This window comes from Cavia porcellus, unplaced genomic scaffold, assembly GCF_034190915.1.
Source record: "Cavia porcellus strain 051 isolate PalLab524CR breed Dunkin Hartley unplaced genomic scaffold, mCavPor4.1 scaffold_31, whole genome shotgun sequence".
Lineage (NCBI taxonomy): Eukaryota > Metazoa > Chordata > Mammalia > Rodentia > Caviidae > Cavia > Cavia porcellus.
In genome coordinates, this window is record NW_026947514.1 from 25274891 (window position 1) to 25291224 (window position 16334).

Sequence of the window (16334 nt, forward strand, 5' to 3'; positions counted from 1 at the left end):
AATTTCAGTTTAGTGGCTGGGGATATAGCTCAGAGGCATAAGTTCCTGCCTGGCAAGTGTGAGGTCATAAGTTGTATTCCTGATAGCAAAACAAAAAAGCAAAAACAAAACAAAAAATTTCAATTTAGTAAAATTTATCTATCTCTTCCTTGCAAATTACCACTCTTTTTTACCATGACTATACAATAGTTCCTTTCCCAGAGGACCTAAAGAAATTATCCCTTGCTACTTTTTTTGTGTGTGTGTATATGGTATTGGGGGGTTGAATCCAGGGCTTTCACATGCTTGGCAAACAGTCTATCACTGAGCTACATTCCCAGCCCTTTTTAGTTTATTTTGAGACAGGGTCTTACTAAGTTGCCTAGGCTGACTTTGAACTTGTAAGCCTCCTGCCTCAGCCTTCTGAGTAGCTAGGATTACAGGCGTGTGCCACCACACTCAGCCTCTTTCACTATCTTTTTAATGTCGTGATTTTTTTTGCATTTCATGTTTGTTATGGTTTGTATCTGGATGTCTCCCACAAACTCATGCAGCTTATAGATGGATTGAGAGGTGATTAGATTGTGGAGCTTTTTATTATATGTGGTAGTATAAACAAAAACTTCTTTAGACAAGGAGATTATACAGAAACCATTGTTCATTTTCTGTTAGTTGATTCTAAATACCCTGTAATACTGTCATTCTCTTGAATGGTTTTACATTGTTTTGATATATTTGATGCTACAGCATACGAAGTTATACTCAAAGATTTCAAGGAAAGAGACAATATGGTAACTACTTTTATGTCGGGATTATCTTGTGGTGAAACATTATTTTGCTTAAATGGTTATGTTTTGATCTGCGCTGTTTTGCTGTTAGGCCCTCTTTTATCTCAATCTCCATTTTATTATTTACTTTTTTATTTTTATCCTTTTAATTAAGGGAAAAATAAATTTAAAAAATAGCAGGATATATTATAGTAACCCACTTTGATTTACTATTAACTTGATTTGAAGCCCTGTATTGCTCTCACCATCTTGTTTTGACTGATGTTCCTCTCTTCTGTTTTGCTTGATAGTACCAGGTTCGAAAGTTTAGGCTACAGCTGTGAAGATAGTGGGATTCATTAAGACGCCCATTCTGGTTGACTATTATCTACTTTTGAAGACCTGTAATGTCTCCAATGTTTTGATTTTGTTGGTTTCGTTCTTTACTGTTTTGTTCAATTTTATTATAACTGATGATATAGGCAATTCTATTAGAGATAGTGGGAGGCACTATGGTAACCATTGTTGATCACCTTGTATTATGTTTTTACATTATCTATTATGTCCACCCTTTTGATTTGACCAACTCTGTTCTGTTATGTCACATTTGGTTTTACTCTCTTCCAAAAAAAGTAATAAGAACTGTGGGAGCAATAAAACCCAAAATGTGTAATAGTCATTGTACAAAAGAAAGGAAAAGAAAGTGCTCTAAATGATATAACTGCATGTATATTTAAGTGTATAAGATAGACAATGATATTACTGAGCTTTGTTGGATCATTGAACAGAACTGTTTGGTCTCACTGTTTGAATGTTCACTATATAAGCTTTAATTTGTAACTTAAACAAATATTTCTAAGATGACAATATGTAATCCATTAACTAGTAAAAAAAAAAAAAAAAAAGATTGTGGAGCTTATCTCTGACTTGATGTTAGGAGCTGGGGCTTGGTTTAGAGGCAAGTCACGGGGGACATGACCTGGGAAGGCATTGTGTCCCTCCCAGCTTCTGTCTTTCTTTTTTTTTTTTTTTTTTTTGTGTACACATGTAGTTTTATTGTAACAAAGCAACTTGTACACTTTGAACGTTTAAAACTGCGCATCACCTTTTCCTTTCCAGTGAAAACAAAAAAGGATTTTAAAAATAAACCAACAAAATTACATTAGAGAATGTCAATTCCAAATAAAACCCTACAGGTTCTGATTCTCCCCGAGTGGCAGGGCTCAAGTCATCATTAGGAGATAATTTTATTTTTGAAAGTGTCATCTTAAACTGCAAGGATGTCTGTTAACATCACAATTAAACATGCCAAAGGAGAAGCCATGTTGTCAAATGCCCGCTTAACCCACCCAACATCTCAAACCCACCCTCTGCTGACCTTCTATACCCCATTTTTTTTAAGTTTTTTTTAATCTTTTTTTAAACAAGAGAAAGTAGACAGGTACATGTTGGTAAATGCTAACTGTCCATATTCACATAGAGACACAGTGTAATCTCTGAGCCCAATATACAGAGAAAGGAGGAAAAAAGCTAGAATTCTATGCACTACTACACAGGGGCCTAGCCCCCTCCAGCTTCCAGCAGAGTGAAGGGAGTGGAGGGTTTTCTTTTTTCCCACAGAGCACGGTGGTGGTGTTGATTCCAAAAGTGAGTGTGGAGACAGGAGGGGATCAAAATGAATTTAGAACAGAAGGTTGTAGAGATCCTTTTCCCACTGTGTTCCGTTCAAGGTTTCACCCCACAAAGTTGAGAACCACGGTGTGTGAGAAGAGAGACCTCAAGAACAGGGTGACTGAGCACAAGAGGGGAAAAAAAGACTGTAACTTGCTCCCAGGGACTGGAGAAAATTAAAATTAAAATTTTAAAAAAAGGAAAAAACAAGAAGACTGGAATCCATCAGTGTTCAATTAGTCATCTTCTCCTTCATCCTCCTCTCCTTCCTCTCCTTCGTCGTCATCTTCATCTTCTTCACCCTCATCTTCATCTCCTTCTTCATCAATGTCTTCTAATCCTTCTTCTTCTTCATCATCATCATCATCTTCTTCTCCTTCCCCTTCCTCATCATCCATATCAGGAACCAAATAGTACTGCAATGGATTTGGCCAAATGTCATCTTTGATGACCTCTCCCAACTCATCCGCGCCTGCATCAGAATGGTCAGTAAACCAAGTAAAAAAGCTCTCAGGTTCTTCATGCTGCCTCTTCCTACTGGCTTTATTCTGTGTTTGACTTGAACGTTTCGTCAAATCCTTTCCAGATTTCCATTTGATTTCAGTGGACTTTGAAGATGGGTCACCACTCTCATTCAGATGAAATTCTTTGGAAAGAACTTTATTTTCGAAGTAAGGATTTTCATCAAAATAAAAATCTATTCTGTAACCTGATTTTATGTCTTCAAATTCTGTCACTTCAACTCTGGTCAAATAATGCAATGCTTCTTCATCTTCTTCCCCAAGCAGTGCAGACACTTGTGGATGGTTAACAAATGTTGTTACCCAAAAATTGGGGATTTTGGCGATCAGTTCTGATCTCTTTTGAAAAAATGGTTGGCGGAGTTTGTTATATTTCTGTTCTACTTTCAATATCTCCTCACTGGCTTGTTCATTAAGTCTGTCTATTTCATTTTGTACTTCATCAATGTGTTCAATTGCCTCTTGTTGTTCTTTTTCTCCCTTGGGCAGGCCCGGAGAGGCCGACGCTGCCTTGGGGCCCGGAGACTGGCGGTCCTTCTTGGTCGGAGGGGTGAGCAAAGACTGGCGCTTGGGGGCCATGACACGAGGGAAGTCCCAGCACCAGGCCCAGGGTCGTCTCCGGCCACAGGAAGCCGCTCAGGCACCGCTTCTGTCTTTCTTTGGTTTCCCAGCCACTGTGACCCAAGCAGCTTCTCCTCCACCACACCCTTCTGCCACGCACACCCACCTTGGAGCACCAACCACAGACCTTAACTGTGGGCCACAATAAATCTCTTGCCCTTTGAATCATGGCTGTTGAGTATTATGTCCCAGCCACAGGAAAGTGACCTAGACAGCATTTAAGCCTAAAATCTCTAAGCTGGGATATTTGTGGAAATGGCATAATAAGTAACCTGAAAAGTCTGTTCCCTTACTTTCAGAGCAAGAAGTGCAAAACCCAGCAGAACCAACTCCTTTGGCACTCTGGAAACTAACCAAGTGCTTCCAGCAACCAGGGGAGTCTTTCTCCAGGGAATGAAAAACAAAACACCAAAACAGCTGAATCTCAGTAAGAGAGACTTCTTTCACTTAACTGGTGTCAGCAGCATCCTACAGCCAGGTTTTGATGACAACAGCCTGTGTTCCCAGGACCATTAGTGAGGGCAAGCAGAGGTGACCTCTTTCCCAAAATTAATGCTGTTTACTTCAACTTCATTGGTGGCCAGAGGACTAGAGAAAAGGGCTTGCCTTTCACTTAACTGGGAACTCTGGGAACCAGGCAGGATTGATATTGATAGGGCGCATACATTTGTCAAAAATTTAAGGCAAATGAATTAATCACCGTCTAGGGCACTGGATAACATTTGGTGAAAACAATAGCCTGACTGAAAAGCTTTACAGAAAGATTCAGAAATGAGATGCTTTGGGAAATTAAGAATTGCTGGGCGTGGTGGCACATGCCTGTAATCCTAGCACTTGGGAAGCTGAGGCAAAGGATTGCTGTGAGTTCTAAGCCAGCCTGGGCTACACAGTGCATTCAAGGCCAGGTTGAACTACATAGCAAAACCCTGTCTGAAAACTACCCCCCCAATTATATATTATTTAGCATAATTAACAATTTCCTTGCATGACATTTTCAGATAATTCAGGAATGGTTTAAAAAAATAGAACTCTTACTCTCCCCATATCCAAAATAATTTTTAAAAGGCAAATAGTACTTTATTGAATAGAAAATGCCATATTTTTTAGCTAGTCCCCCATAAACATTTAACTCTCAAGTTTCTTCCTTTATTGTTTTTATTATAAATACTAGTGTACTGATTTTTTTCATCTTGACACACATTCTCATTTGTTTCCTCTAATAAGATTTTAATATCCTTATAATTACCTGGGTGATATAAAAATTCAGAAATTAGCTGAATATGGTGGTGTTTGCATGCAATTCCAGCACTCTTAAGAGGCTGAGGCAGGTGGGGCTGGGGATTTAGCTCAGTGGCATAAGTGCCTGCTCTGCAAGCGGGAGGTCATGAGTTCGATTCCCGGTACGGATAAAAAGGAAAAAGACCAAAAAAAAAAAAAAAAAAAAAGAGAGAGGCTGAGGCAGAACAATCATACATTTAAGCGCAGCCTGGGCAACTTAGCAACTCAGTAAGGATTTTTCTCAAAATATAAAACAAAATCCTTTTAAAAGATTTGGGGATGTAGCTCAGTGCAAAGGTTCTGGGTTCAACCCTCAGTACCACAAAAAAAAATTTTGTACTGGAAATTGAACTCATGAACTTGCACTTGCCAGGTAGGCACTGTATCACTGAGCTATTTCCCTGGCCCACAAAAAAAAATTTTTTCTCAAAAATTACAGAACTACTTTTATCTGAGACACCTGGAGCCAGTACATGGCTAACTGAAAAAGATAGTAAAGGAAGAAGTCATTTAACAAGAGAAATTTTACGAGTGATTTTAGATGATGCCGGTGTTAAGCTATTCCAGAGCTTGGAGAGGGGAATAAAATGCCCGTGTTATTTGGTAGCCCACATAGCATTGAAAACAGTATGCAGCAATGATCACACATGCACACACGTACACACGTGCATACACACACACACACACACACACACACACACACACACACGCGCGCATCATTGCTTAAATTTTTCTGCTCTATGATTACTGCCTGAGCAAGCCGGAGCTATGGGACCAGGACAGGTTGCTTGCAGGTGGTTTTTGGTGCACCTCATCCTGCAGCCCACCCATAGGAACAACCCAGTCCCATAGGAAACACATGCTTTGGAAGCAGTACCGGGAAACGCATCTTATCCCCTTCCGCAGGCTGGCTTCCTCACTTTAACTATTTTGGTCATTGTCACCATGACACAGCAGCTGCTTCTGAGGTGTCAGAGTTCTGCTTCAGCTTACTCACCAACCATGAGCCAAGCAATCTGCTGAGTGCTTTTGATGTTATTTGTGCATCCAGAAAGTCTTTCCAGGAAGATGCTGCCTCCCCTATGTTGTTAAGATTCTATTTGAAATAAAGTTTTGACATATGCCAGGTAATCTAGAGGGCAAGCCCATGTGCAGGGCTAGGCGCATGCTCACAAAGGATTCAAACAGGTCCTCAGCCCTCACCTCTGCACAACTTCAGTCTCTGTGCAAGGAGAAACTGGAGAGCAGAGCAGAGTTCTAAGCTGCCTGGATGAGTTCATAAGGCACGCCTTAGTGCACACACACACACACACACACACACACACACACAGCCTGTCTGCAAAGACTAGCAGAGTTTTGTTGCTCCTATTTTTGTTTGGTTTGGTTTGGTACTGAGGATCGAACTCATGGTCTTGCACTTTCCAGGAAGGTGCTTGTGCTAAACCTTCAGCCCTTGTTGCTCCTATTTAAGGAAATCTCCGTTCAGTCACTAGCTGATCATAAGCCTAAGAGAATACAGATGTCGGTAGCCATAGACAATAAAAATACATAGCTCAGAAATTAGTTCAGAAAAGACACTAAATACACCATAAAGACTACAAGTAGAAGAAACAATAAACTCTTAGGAGAATAAGAATCTGACTTCGTGCATTACCACATCCAGTTTCTAACAAAACATTGTAAGACGAAAAGGAAATAAAAGTATGGCTTAGAGGTAAGAAAAATGGCAATGGATAAAAACAATGAACAAAGAATCCCAAACATTGACTTACTTTTTTGTGTGGCTTTGGAGATTGAATGCAGGGCCTTTACCCTAAGCTACCTTCCCCAGGATTTTTTAAAAATAAGTTCTCATTAAGCCACTAAGTTTCCCAGGTTGGGTTCAGGCTTGTGATTCTTCTGCCTCGGCCTCCCGAGTGCTGAGAGAAGCCATATGATATCTACCTTTCTGCGTCTGTTTCACATAACATTATGCCCTCAGGATCCATCCATTTTCCTACAAATGTCTCGAATTTCTTTATGGCTGAATAAAATTCCACTGTGTATATATCCTATACTTTCTTTATCCATTCATCCATTGATGGGAATTCGGGGTTTTTTGTTTTTCTTTTTCATCTAGATTTCTTTCCAGAGCTTAGCTCTTGTGAATCATGCTGCTATGAACATGCATATGCACGTAACACTATAGTATGATGCCTTTAATTTTCATGAATTACCCAGGAAAAGTATAATGGGATCAAGTGTAATATCAATTTTTAGCTTTTTAAGGAATCTCCATATTGGGGCTGGGGACTTAGCTCAGCGGCATAAGCGCCTGCCTTGCAAGCAGGCAGTCGTGAGTTAGATCCCTGGTACCGATAAAAAGGAAAAAGACAAAAAAAAAAAAAAAAAAAAGAAATCTCCATACTGCTTCCACAGTGGTTGTATTAGTTTACCTTTAGACCAGCAATGTAGAAGGATTCGTTTTCCCCCATATCCTCACCAACGTCTTTACTGACAGTCATTCTGATTGGGGTAAGATGAAATCTCAGAGTTATTTTGATTTGCATTCCTCTATGACTAAAGATGATGAACATTTTTTCATTTTTGGTTAATATTTTTAAGATTTTGACCATTTGTACTTCTTTTTTTGAGAAATGTTTAATTTTACCCTCTTTAAAATTAAAAAAAAGATAAGTGTCTATTTAATTGATTTGTCCAGTTTTTGAATGAGTTGTTAGGAGGAGTTAAGCTTTTCCTATATTCTAATTTTTGGATATGCTTTCTTTGTATATTTATTTGCATATTCTGTCCTTTTTCTTTTCTTTTCTTTTTTCTATTCATTTCTTTCTTTTTGCATATTCTCTTATAAAAAATAGAATCACTGATTTCTTACATGAGGGCCAGGAGGAACAGGATGAAAAGTTAAAAGCATCAAAGGAAAAAGCTATCAACTAAGAATTCTATATCCAGCAAAAATTATCTCTCAAAAGCAAAAGAGAAATCAAGATATTTCCAGGTCAATAGAAGCAGGAAGAGTTGTCAGGAGTGGACATGTCCTATAGGAAATGCTCAATAAAACCCTTCAGGCTGAAAAGACAGGACACTGTAATTAGGTTCCATGTTAAAAACAAAAATGAACAGGTCTTAAATCATCTCACTTATATTATCTTTTATGAGAGGTCAGAGATTATCACATTTTGCCCCTTGAATTTTGTGTCTATTTTTCCTGAATCCTAAAATTTTTCCTCTTATCAATGATCTTCAGGAAAATTTTGGTATGATTTTCTCTCTCTCTCTCTCTCTCTCTCTCTCTCTCTCTCTCTCTCTCTCTATCTATCTCAGGAATCAAACTCAGGACCTTGTGTTTACCGAGCAGGTAATGTACTGCTGAGCTAAATCCCTGGCCCTGGTAAGATTTTCTTTGTGCTTGACATTCATTTATATTTTTGGATCTGTGAGCTTATTTTTTCATTGAATTTGGAAAACTTTTAGCCATTTTTTTCAGATATGTTCCTGTTCCACCTTCTTTCCCCAAGAGTGTAATCACACATGTACTGCTCCAGTGACTACAATTGGTCACTGGGGCGCTTAGTTTTTCAGCCTCTTTGCTTCCCTGGTTCTCCTGAGCCTCTTTAGGAGTCCCCTACATCCTGATGAAGAACACAAAGCCCTTGCCTGGTAACTCAAGGCTCTGTAAAGCTTCCATTTTTCTATCAAATTTATTCATGCAGTTGAAAAATAACAAGAGCTCCAGGGTCTCATCAGCACCAAGGTCCAGGAAAGTGGACAGCCCTCCTGGGCAGGTAGGAGAAAGTGTCAAGAAGTCCACCAGGGCTGAAGTAACTGTATTGGCAATGTTTTGGTTTTTTTCTTAAGCTGCAAGAGTGCTGGTTTTGTTGTATTTTTATATCTTTTTGTTTGCTTTACTATATTTTCTTTAAAAAACACAAGGTTATGAATCTGTACATGTTAGAATCCTTGGAAGTGGAGATGAAAGACTTGAAATAAGATATTTGAGGTAAAAAATCCGTCAGGTCTAGCTGAGGCCACCATTCCTGTTCCCCAAAGTCGTTCTCTTCCTCTTCTCTGCTGCCTGAAACAGCCCAAGACTTCCCCTGGTAAAGTGACCAAGGAAGCGGCGTGGACGCCCTTGGGCCAGCTGTGAGGTCCAGTGCTTCTAAACGGACACTGCCTGTTCTCTGAGCACATAGTAGCCCAGACTTTGGTGCCAGCATATTACCAGTATGTGGGGAAACGTGGCCGAGTAAGTGATTTCATGCTGCAGGAGCAGCTCTACTTCTCACATCCTTCCAGATCTCCTCCCAGCACACAGCCTCCCTCTGTCCCTCAAGCCCCTCACGGTGTGACCACTGGGAGCCAGCTACGCAGCTCCCTGAGGAGCAGTTCCTCACTCTCTAGCCCCTGACCAAGGCCCTTCCAGACAGCACCAACAGTACTAGTAATCACTAAGAATTATACTTTACTCCCTTTATTCTCACAAGGTAGATACTGTGATACATCTCGTGTAATCCTCAAAACATCTCCAGTCAGAGCCATTGCTATTATCATCTAAAAAGTCATACAGATGAGAAAACTGAGATTTAAGAACCTGACCAAGGTCAGAGCCAGGTATGCCTATAATCCCAGTACTAGGGAAGCTGAGGCAGGAGGATCACTACAAGTTCGAGGCCAGCCTGGGCTATGTAGTGAGTTCAAGGTCAGCCCAGACAACATGGCAAGACCCCCAAAACACAACACAACACCTGGCCAAGGTCACACCAGCCGAAAGTGGTTGGAAACCAAATTTCAACTGAAAGAGTAGCTATCAGAAGAGCATCCTCTAGAGGAATAAGAAAGAAGAAATCACTACTGATTTAAACCACATCTCCAGCCTTTTGGGGGATGGTTTGTTTGACATCAGTGTACACCAGGAACAAATGCTGAAGATTAGATTGTAGGTGAATATTCCCTTCATGAAAATGCTTATGATATGCTGTTATGTGAAAAAGACTATCAAATAATACATGGAACATGATTTCATTGTTGTAAAAGCAGAAGCACACGATCTAAACTGATCCCATTCCCATTTTGGACAGTGAGGGTCGGGATGTCACAGGGTGCCCCTGTTTGTAGCAGGGTGCTGCTCGATTCAGGTCCTACTCCCTGAAAGTTGAGGAGCAGAGCTCAAAGTGGGAAAACTGAGTGTTGAGCATCGCCCTCTGGGAAGAGAAGGGAGACTTCCTGTGGACTGTAGCACCTCCTGAAGCACTGCTCATCTGCCTGACCAACTCTGCTGCTCCCATGTCGCCAGAAGCCTTCTTTTCCTGTTGTCAAGCAGATTAGAACTGTCAGGGCCATCAGTCACAGGCAAGACCAACTGCAGGATTTGGGAATCATAAAATAAAATAAAGCATAAAATAGCACAAAATAAAACTGAATGGTCTCTGGTTGAAAATGTGCGATTTCCAGACAGCAGATTAGACCCAGCATAGGTGCCTCGGGGTGTGGGACCCCATGCACCTGCCGAGTGGCTGCTGTGCAGATGCCCTGGTTTCCTGTGGGAATGGAGTGCTCTGGCTCTGCCCTGTCTTTTCTTCTAGAGGGGTGGGCTATAAGACTTACTCACAGAGATGGGGTGCCTGTGAGGGGAAAAGATGGTGTCCCGTGCCTGAAGGAGGCAGGGATAAAGAGGAAGGGCAGAGGTGCTGGGTGTGGCGGTGATGCTGGTGGCTCCACTTTGGGTGGCCCGACAGAAGTAAGGGGTTTCCTGGGGGTCTGGTCAGCATGGGAAGGCATAGGGAAGTGATTTCAAGGGTGGATTTGTGACTGCTCTAGCTGAGGGGGTGGTGGGAGAAATCTAATCAGTGTTGCCCTCAACCCTGCAACTCAACCCTGCACCCCACTTAGAGGCCTGTGCCTGAGGGCAGTGCTGGCCAGAGAGCAGGCTGTGTGGCTCCCCTTTGGCTCCAGCTCCCACCCCGCCATTCCCACTTCCACCTCCGGTCCCGCTGCTGCCCAGCCTTGCTTGGCTCTGAGGCACACTGGGCAAGGGCTACCCTTGCATATGGTGTTTCTACTGGACTGTTCTTTAGACTGGATTAGCCTGGCTGTTTAATAACCGAAGAGGACCAGAAGGCTAGTGAGTCTCCCAGGAATACTGTGCAGAGACAGAAGAGGGGCTCTGACAAAGCATAGTCAAAGGTGGCGCCCAGAAACAAAGCAAAGCATTTCTTGCTTAAATCCTGTCAAACTCAGACTTACCCATAAGTCAGAACCTGTGAATAGAAACTCAATCGAGGGTCAGGATTTTATACTGTGGCAGTACTGAGAGAAGTGGCCTTCTCCACCCAGCCTGCCCCTGGGACTAGCCCCTGCACTGGTCACCTGCCCTGCACGACTGGCCTCCTCAAGGTCTGTCCAGCAGCTCCCATTCCAGAGCAGGGACAGTGGAGCGTTGGGGTGGGAGCCGCAGGGCCAGGAGCCAGGTGCAAATGAAAGTGGATACAAAGGGGCAAATAGGGAGCTGTCGTCTGGGGTCATCCTGGGGTTACGCTGGGGACAGGACTGGGGATGAAGGAGGCTGTCAGGGAGGGGTGCGGTGAGAAGGGGGGGATGGCAGCTGAGGCACTAGCCAGGAGCTTCTGTGTTTTGTCTGCCTGGCTTTTACACGTGTGGGGACAAAGCCTCCCTCTTCTGGGAGGGGCTCCTCTTTCCTGGACCTGAGATTTGTGGTGTGTGAGATTGTGAGTGAACATGCGTGAGTGTGTGTGTGTGTGTGTTGTGTGTGTGTGTGTGTGTGTGCACGCGCAGCACCTCTGCCTCCCTCAAGGCCCTGGTGGGAATGACTCAGCAGCACAGGCAGGCCTCTCCAGTCTGCCAGCTCTGTGCAGCCGCCGCCCCACAGCCCATCCTGCTTCTCCTCCCTGCAGCACCCACTCAGCTGCTCCAGAGGCGTGACTCTCTGACCCCAGCCACTAGGGCAGAGGTGGGCGAGGGGTTGCAGCCCCCCGCTCAGTGCTCACCCCGCCCTTTTTAGTTGCTTGTCTAAGTATGGGGTCCCCTCAGGTCTTGGTTCACCATTTCCCAGTGAGGTTGCACTCTGACTGTCCTCATTCACAGATTCATAAGTTGGGCAGGGCCACCGGGCCACCAGGCCACTGCTTATTCATGCCTAGTGCTGACAGATATGCTTGTCCACAGGGGTAAAGGGACAGGTGGGGACATTCACTAAAGGACTGCAGCAGCAGAAATAAAGAGAAACAGCTGGAAGCAACCTGTGCTCATGGGGAAGGATGTTTTATGTAAACCACGGTGCATCTGCAGGGCAGGACCCCAGGCAGCCACTGGAGAGGATAGAAGCTGGCTGTGGGTATGGTATGGAGCAGTCGTGGGAACAAACGCTGGACAGGAGCACAGAAGGCTCTGGGGTACGTGCAGTGCGTGCGGCTTGCCCACAGCCAGAGAGGCCACCATGGGGACAAAGGACAAGTGCGCTCCTGGACCTTAACTTAGGACCTATGCTGGTTTTTGACTGGTCTCAAAAAACAGGTGCTTTATGAAAACCAGGATTCCTAAACCTGCCTTTGTGATGGATGCCTGTAATCACAGCACTCTGGAAGGCTGAGGCAAGAGGATCCCAAGTCCAAGCCCAACCTCGGCAATTTAGTGACCCGGATATTGTCTCAAAATTTAAAGAATTTAAAAAGGGAGCCAGGGATTTTAGCTCAGCGGCATAAGTGCCTGCCTGGCAAGCACATGATTGTGAGTTCAATCCTGGGTACCAAAAAAAATTTTTTTTGAAAGGCTGAGGATGTAGGTCAGTGTGAAGGGCCTGAGTTCAACACACGCACATGCACACACACACGCATATGCACACTGTCCCCACCATAGTGTCTCCAAAAATAAATGAGATGAGAAAATAAACTTGTTGGAGATCATCACAGGATACAGGACAAACTCCCTGAGCCTCAACCTGTTACTCATTAAAAGCATGATTTATGTTTTCTCCTGAGGGCATCAAGGGACTTAAAAGCTACTGAGAGAGAGACACAGGGAGACAGAGAAAGATCACTTAGGCCAATAAAATGCTCAATAGGTTAAAAATGGCACAAAGCTTGGCCTTTATTTTGTGTCTGTTTCCTTTATTGCCTTAAAGTTTGGGTCAGATCCCTGCTCAGCTCTGCCTACAGATATGTTCATCATTTAAGAGATGTCTGTCTAAAAACTGCTGATACAAGTTTGATGAGCCCTATATTTATGTAACTTATCTCATCCTTCAAGATTGAGGGCACCAAGGTAAGAGAGTTAAGAAGCCTTCAAGTCCAGGCACCTAGACATCGAGCCACTTGCATTCCACCAGGAGCTTCCTGTCTCATGGAGATGGGATTGTCCTCTCAAGCTATAGAAGCCTCTCTGGAGCTGTGACACTAAGCTGAGACAAGATCCACCAAACCCCAGCCCGCCGCAGAACCCAAGACCTTGTGCCTTACCCTTTGTTTACGGCTGGGTCTCATTTGTCAGGGCTGCCCTCCTCGGTCCTCAAGCTGAAATCCCTTCCCTGTTTTCTCTCCCTTTCCAATGAAAGCTTTGCCTGCAAATTCATGCTACCGCCTCAGTTTTAATTTCCATTATCTCAGAAGCAAAGACCTATGCTAGCCAGTAACAAACACAAGTCTAGATGATGAGAGGAAGTAGTGGCGGTTGTTTGCTCCCTGGCCATGGGGACAGGAAGAAGACCCTGCACACATGGCTGAGCCAGGCTAGAAGGGGCCTGGGATGTCCCTGTGCTAACCTGCTCTAGCAGCCCTGGGACCAAGCGTAGAGGTGGAGTGGAGGTCTGGAGCAGAGCAGGCCAGGAGCCCAAGGAGCCTGGTGAACTGCAGGCATGGAGATGCGGCGTCCTTGGCGGAGCAGGGGTGGGTAAGCTCTTGCTGGGCTTGAGAGACTGGAGAGGACAGAGCTGGCATCCTGCACAGCAGGTCTTAGGCTGTAAAGCGGCTGCCTGAGGCAGTGGGGGCAGTGGTGCCCATAGTTCTGTCTCTCTAGTTACTACCTAGACCACAGGCCAGGCTCTTGGCTTGCTGATGACATTTCCAGTATGGGCAGATTTCTCTCCCTGCTCCACCCTGGGAAGAGGGGGAACAGTGATTGCTGTGCATGGCTCCTTGGCCCCTGCTGTCTCCCCACCATCTGACAGCCTGCTGGGAACTCCGTCACCAGCATTGTACCTGGAAAGGGCAGCTCGAGAAGGTGTCACGGCTTCAGAATCAGAAAGCTGCTTCCAGTCCCAGGCTGCCACTGCTAGTGCCAGGTGACTAGGGCCAACCACCAGGCAGCCCTCAGGAACCTGAGGACTTAAAAGGGGCCCAGAGAACAAGTGGGACTGAGGGGCCATGGCCCCCAAGGGTGTCTCCTGAGCATGGAGAGGGTGCTGGCAGGCAGGATGACACATTTAGCAGCAGCATAGATGTCTCCTTGCCTAACTCACCAAGGCAACCATCACCGTCCTTGCCGAGCATCTGCCGCTGTCACAGCCTCCCCCTCAGTCCCCACCCTGGCACCTTCGCTTGAGCCAGACACCACACTAGAGGGGATGGGCAGTGATGGGGGCAGAGGGCCATCTCAGAGCCAGAGTCGGTGGTGCCATAAATGGACTGGCAGGGACCATGGGCAGCCAAGAGGCTGGGATTTACAGGATTGAATATTTGCAATGACAATAGAGCATGAATGTTTATGTGCAGAGAGGAAATTATTCTACTACTGAATTAGTGTAATGCTTGTTCTGTGATGTTATGGGCTTGGGATTATTGTCCTGGTTACTTTATGCCAAGTAGGCTGCTGGGTAGAGATACTCCGTAGGCTGGAGATGGTGCCTCATAGCCAAGATGTGGTAGAGGATTCTCAAGGTTCATTAACAGTCACTCTTCTCCCCCCTTCTTCCCTAGGAATTGAACTCAAGTTTTAACTGGGAATAGAGGCACTGGAAAAAGACCTACCCCCCCCAATCATCTTTGCATCTAGTTTTGATCATGTGACTATGTTCCAGCAAATGGAAGTATGAATAACTTCCAGAGAGTGTCCTGGAGGCAGAGACACCCGTTTTCTCATGCTTCCTGTTCTACATTCTGCTGATGAGATGTTGACTTGATGGCTAGCATCTGAGCAGCCTTTTTAGACCATGAGTTGGAAGGTACATATAGAAAATGATTAAGAAGGAGGTTGAGACCCAATATCATGAAGGACCAGCCCTGTGCTGCCACTTCAATAGGAGGCTAAGAAGTACATCTGAGTTTCAGGGAACAGGGAGCTAGAGAGAGCCTGGGTCCCTCTTGACTCTGTAGCGTGGCTGTATTAGCTCTGCAAAGCCCACCTCTGGACTTCCTTTGCATGAGAGGAAACACATACCTGTCTTGGGCAAGCCATCACCTCCTCAGGCGTCTTTTCATTTTCCAGCCAGATCAAATTCCGAGTGAAAGCCAGGAGCCAGCTCCTCCAGGGTGAGTGCAGGGGAGTCTCCTAAGCTTTTCTCGCCCTGTCCCTGGACACTGCCCAGTCATGAAGGAGCATAGGAACTAGGAAAGGAGGGGTCAGGGCAAAGCCTCTTTTTCCAAAGGTTCAGAGGAATGAGATGAGTGTGATTCTAAAATGAGATGGAAGAATTGGAGGTGTAGTTCAGAGGCAGAGTACGTCCTTAGCCTGCACAAGGCTGTGGGTTCTATCCCTAGCAGCAACAAAACAAAACTGCAACCATATTAGCCACACTGGCCCCTGGAAGACTGCAGCAAGTTGAGGGGAGAGACTGGCACAAAGCATAGTCAGTGCTCAATAAACCTGCTGGCTGACTACCTGATGCCCTGTACCAGTGCACCCCTCCCTCCATGGTGCAGCCTGGCCTCCCGGGCAGGCTGGGCAGATTTGGGTTTTCTCAATGGAGAACAGTTCTCCGGGACAAGGTGCTTCATAGCCAGTGACACATGGCCATGCTTGGATAGCACAGGATCCTTACAACTCAGACAGGGGTCATGACTGAACTTTCCAGAGAAGAAAGGAAGAACCCGGAACTTGGAGGGTGCTCACTCAAGACCAGTCACTCTGCAGTGCAGGAGTGGAGACTTGAACCCAGGGTTTGAAATGAAAAACTTCACCTACCTGGAACAAAGGATGAGGATGAGGCTCTGACTCCAAGGCACCCTCTTCCTAACTGCTGAGCCCAACAGAGGCCCTTGGTATGGCCTGTGACACCCCAGGTGACAAGGGAGGGAAAAACTGTCAGGCAATCCCTCAGCAGCTTGGAGGGCCAGGAGACAGACTGACCCAGCACTGCTGATAGCCCAAACAGTGCCTTTGCGCAAACAGAACAAGAAACCGGAACTCGAGGTGCTTTACTGCCATCTACTGGATAATTGTCATAATAATAATTCAAATTTATGGTAAATGTGAAAAAATTGATACATCCCTAGAATCATAGTGTAGAACCTGAACAATATATGAAGCAGCCCTAGATGCACCTTTTCTC

At 44.8% G+C, this 16334-nt stretch overlaps 1 protein-coding gene across 1 annotated transcript; it reads right to left on the reverse strand.

The window, feature by feature from the left end:
* Positions 1-1969: 1969 nt before the first annotated feature.
* Positions 1970-3532, reverse strand: LOC100717662 (protein SET). The gene has a single exon (XM_005004841.4). It carries the CDS (start codon positions 3515-3517, stop codon positions 2654-2656), a length of 864 nt encoding a protein of 287 aa, XP_005004898.1. The 5' UTR covers positions 3518-3532; the 3' UTR covers positions 1970-2653.
* Between the last annotated feature and the right edge of the window lie 12802 nt (positions 3533-16334).

Bases quoted from the DNA above. Each gene is read 5' to 3' on its own strand.
- LOC100717662 (XM_005004841.4), bottom strand. From the start codon at position 3,517: ATGGCCCCCAAGCGCCAGTCTTTGCTCACCCCTCCGACCAAGAAGGAC.